General features: G+C 44.7%; 1 protein-coding gene across 4 annotated transcripts in view; it reads right to left on the bottom strand.

Moving 5' to 3' along the window:
* The window catches only part of PUF60 (poly(U) binding splicing factor 60), a 38,920-nt gene that overhangs the window by 33,216 nt on the left and 1,906 nt on the right, over positions 1–3,798 (bottom strand). For 2 of the 4 annotated variants that reach the window (XM_018562644.1, XM_018562646.1), the window contains exons 1-2: positions 1,288–1,311; positions 1,041–1,136 (exon numbers count right to left, since the gene is read on the bottom strand). In XM_018562644.1, coding sequence (XP_018418146.1) covers positions 1,041–1,136; positions 1,288–1,311 — 120 coding nt within the window. Of the gene's footprint in view, positions 1–1,040; positions 1,137–1,287; positions 1,312–3,798 lie in introns of those variants that run through there. The other 2 variants (XM_018562643.1, XM_018562645.1) reach the window with 1 other exon arrangement.

Raw genomic sequence — 3,798 nt, 5'->3', positions numbered from 1 at the left:
ACTCTGTAAAAAAAAAAAAAAAACACCTAAACTGTTAACAAGTATAAAGTGCAATCACCTAGAGGTGCATGCACGTACCTTCATCAGCATGCAAGTCCCTGCTGCTGCGGTGAAATCTCAGGCTGTTTTCTCTTCTTGAAGTCTTTGACACAATCGGATGAGGTTTTGGAGGGATTGCACGCTGCTGAAGGTAGCTAGGTGCCCGATTGTTACACTTTACCATTTTTCTTTCTTTTTTTTTTGTGACAGACTCACTTTCAAGCCTGTAGATCTGCAGCTTCCCGAGTCACCGACCCGCCTTCTGGCTTAGTGAGCAATGAATAAGAATCGCCACATTGGCAAGGTCCGCGCCTGTGACCCCTTCCCGGTGGCGTACCTGTCCCCACCACCATCACACTGTGCCTAATAACTCCCACCACCAACCCACAGTACCTAAAACATGATTGACAGTCGGCACTGTGCTATGCAGTAGAGCCTGGTTGGCTCATAGTGCCTCACATTCCCAATCTGATTTCTGCTGTGCAGGGGGAACTAAAGGAAGTTAAAGTTAAGACAGACTTTGAGCATTTAAATCAGTATTTTAATATATTTGGTAACCCTGAAATGAATATGTAACTAGAGAACTTTGTTTTAGTTACCTTCCTAATTTTCTGCTTTAAAGTGAGCCTAAGATATGAGAAAACCTCACATCTGGTCTTCAGAAAATGCTTATTGTCTGGCCGTCATGCTGACACATCCGGAACCAGTAAGCACATAAGGACTTTTGCTTTGCACACTTGTTCCAGGTCACTGAAACCTCAAATTTTCAGAAGCAGGTCAGCAATGGCTGCCTCCAAGACCAGTTACATTAAATGCCTGAGCCGTGCAACTTCCTGATCTCTCAACAAGCACAAACTACATCATCCCACGTACAGAATGCGTTATAATACTTCATACATACATTAAAGACTATCAGTGTGTATTGCTCTGCAATGACAGCACATCTGCCAGTGCCCAGACAGGCCTACGACTGCACAGTGTTAGGTCACACCATCACTCACCTTCTGTAAGGCCTCCTGCTGCTCCGGGGTGAGAGGGGGGAGACCCAGTTTAGAGGAGGTGCTCTGTCCATTTTCTAGCTTGATGGAGTCAACACCCTGAAGACAAACAGAAGCGTAACTTTTCCAGATTCTTTTCACAAACAAACAGCGCTGCTGGCAAGCAAGCACGGTCCAAACATACATTACATAGAAACATTTTTGTGTTATCCCAAGTCATGAGCCGCACTTCAAGCTTCCACCTCGGGGCAATTTGGACTGAAGCCGTGCTCATCTCTCAAAGCGATATTATGCAACGCAAACAATTTCTCTATATCAAACTTTTCAGCCCCACATAACCTGTGCACATACAATGGGAGGGGGGGGGGGGAATAGGAAAAGCTAAAAATGTTCTAATCTGACTCCCTCACAGAGCAGATCTTCTTTCAGATAATATTCTTCACGAGGCCCTAAGTAATTAAATAGACTGAACTGGAAAAAAAAATCAATGAGAAAAAGGCTTTATGACCTCACACAGGTCATAAAGGATGTTGGACCTTATAGTTGGAACACATATATAAATGGACCTCCTCCGAAACCAGAACTAGACACAGTCCTATTAAAAAGATTCTAAGGAAATGTCAATATTTTGGGATAACACTTTGAAAGTAAGGTTGGCAGTTTGCTGGCTCCGGATTGGTTCCAAGAACCCCCCCCAATCCGACTTCATAGCTTCTTCAAGAACCTCCCTGCTCCAATCCAACATCAGAGCTGCTCCAAGACCCCCAATCCAACATCAGAGCTGCTCCAACACCCCCAATCCGACTTCATAGCTTCTCCAAGACTCCCCCTCCCAATCCAACTTCAAAGCTTCTCCAAGACACTTCCCCCTAATCCAACTTTATAGCTTCTCCAAGATGTCCCCAGCTTTAAATTTACCTAAACATATTCGGTACTTTCATATCCGATACAAAATTCCTTAAATGGATATATTCTAACTTTATAGGTTGTATCTGGATACACACCTAAAGTACTTTTCATGGATGGTACTGCTTCTCCATCTACAGCCCATTTAGAGATATTGCAGTCACACACACACAAACATTTCTGTAGTCCCTAAATGGTTGTATTGAAGATAATCAATAATATATCCATCATTAATACTAGGGCTGCAACAACTAATCGACTCCGATTAATCGAACTTAATAATCGGCTAACTAATCGATTTTGAAAATAATCGTTAGCTGCAGCTCTAATTAATACTTCCATATTCTCAACCAGGGTCCCACGGCATCCCGTGGTGTCTTCAAATTTTTGCAGAGTCTTATGCATTTTCATGGTGCAGGTGAGCCGATCATAACAGAATCCCGGGCGGTGTGTCAGTGGTCTCAGAATTCTATTCTATACATGCGCTGAAGGAGGAGTCAAGAAATGATACAGGCTATTTTGCCTGTAATGCGCATGTGCGGGTCCAGAAATGTCATATAATGTAAAAAATAAATAAATTCAAAATAACAGATAAGATGAATACAAAGCTATTATATATAAATAAATCTCCCTCTCTCAATAGCTTTTTATTAATCATATATTTTGAGTTGATTTTTTTTTTTTAACATTATATGACATTTCTGGACCTGCACATGCGCAGTAGCCTGTGAGATTTCTGAACTTCCTGAGGGAGTCAGTTGCTGCCCCCCAGCAGTCCAGAAATCTAACGGGTCCAGATAAGCAACAGAACACCCGTCACCAATGCCATGGCAACGCATGACTCTAATCGAGGACCTCCATGAGCTTTCTCCCGCGAAGGGAGGGAGGGACCGAGGGCTCTGCCGCGAAGGAGTTAAACGCCGGCACTCCAGCTGTGCTGAAACTACGAATCCCATCATGCATTTTACTCTTGAAGTCATACCTGTGGCTTAGTCCTGCAATGTCTAATGGGATTTGTAGTTCCACAACAGCTGGAGGGCCAAGTTTGCCCTCCCCTGCAATAAAGCATTGCATCGGTAATCCGTGGATCGTGGGTGCAATGCTCTGGTTCCTGCAGTCTTTCCCTCTTCACTGAGGAACGGAATTCAGTCACAGGAATGGGAGAAAGTGTCAATGGACTACGAGTGCGGTGACTTGTATTCCACTAAGAACTACAAGACATGGTACCACATGTGTGCACACTAACTTTTGGTGTGCTGGTGACTACTTCCCTACTACAAATGCCTCTGCCACGGCGGCTGATGCGACTTGTAGTTTTTCCATCCACCGAAACTCAGCCTTTAATTCAGCTCTGCTCCAGAATTTATCACCTCCAGTTCCAGGTGATGAAGCCATCCCCAAGCTGCAGAGCCCTGCCAACCCTTCTTCAAAGTCCAGTCCTCTGCCCAGTGGCAGTGCTGCAAACCCCCAGCAGGGGGCAGTATACAGATAGTAATCAGAATGACCCAATTATCCGACTTCGTGTTATGTTCCCCTGCACTCCGGCAGAATATGAAAAGCGTGCGGACCAAAGCACTGTGTACTGCAGAGGTTCCCTCTCCACACATCACCAAGACAAACCTATAACGATCCATGAACACACGTGACAAGACGCAGGGGCTGATGTACGATTCCTATATGCTGGGTGAATGTGGTTTACACAGCATTACAGTCACTAGATGGCGCCGTGAAAATTCCTATGCACCTCATGCGGCTGTAATGCCGTGAATGGCGGTCATTGTGCAAAACATTTCTACATCGGCCACAAAGTGACACATGAGAGGAAGTCCTGACCCAAAACTAAAACTAGCCCCCC

This window comes from Nanorana parkeri, unplaced genomic scaffold, assembly GCF_000935625.1.
Source record: "Nanorana parkeri isolate BGI_ZX_2015 unplaced genomic scaffold, ASM93562v1 scaffold588, whole genome shotgun sequence".
NCBI lineage: Eukaryota > Metazoa > Chordata > Amphibia > Anura > Dicroglossidae > Nanorana > Nanorana parkeri.
The sequence above is the reverse complement of the archived record's forward strand: the minus strand, read 5'-3'. Positions and strand labels throughout refer to the sequence as shown.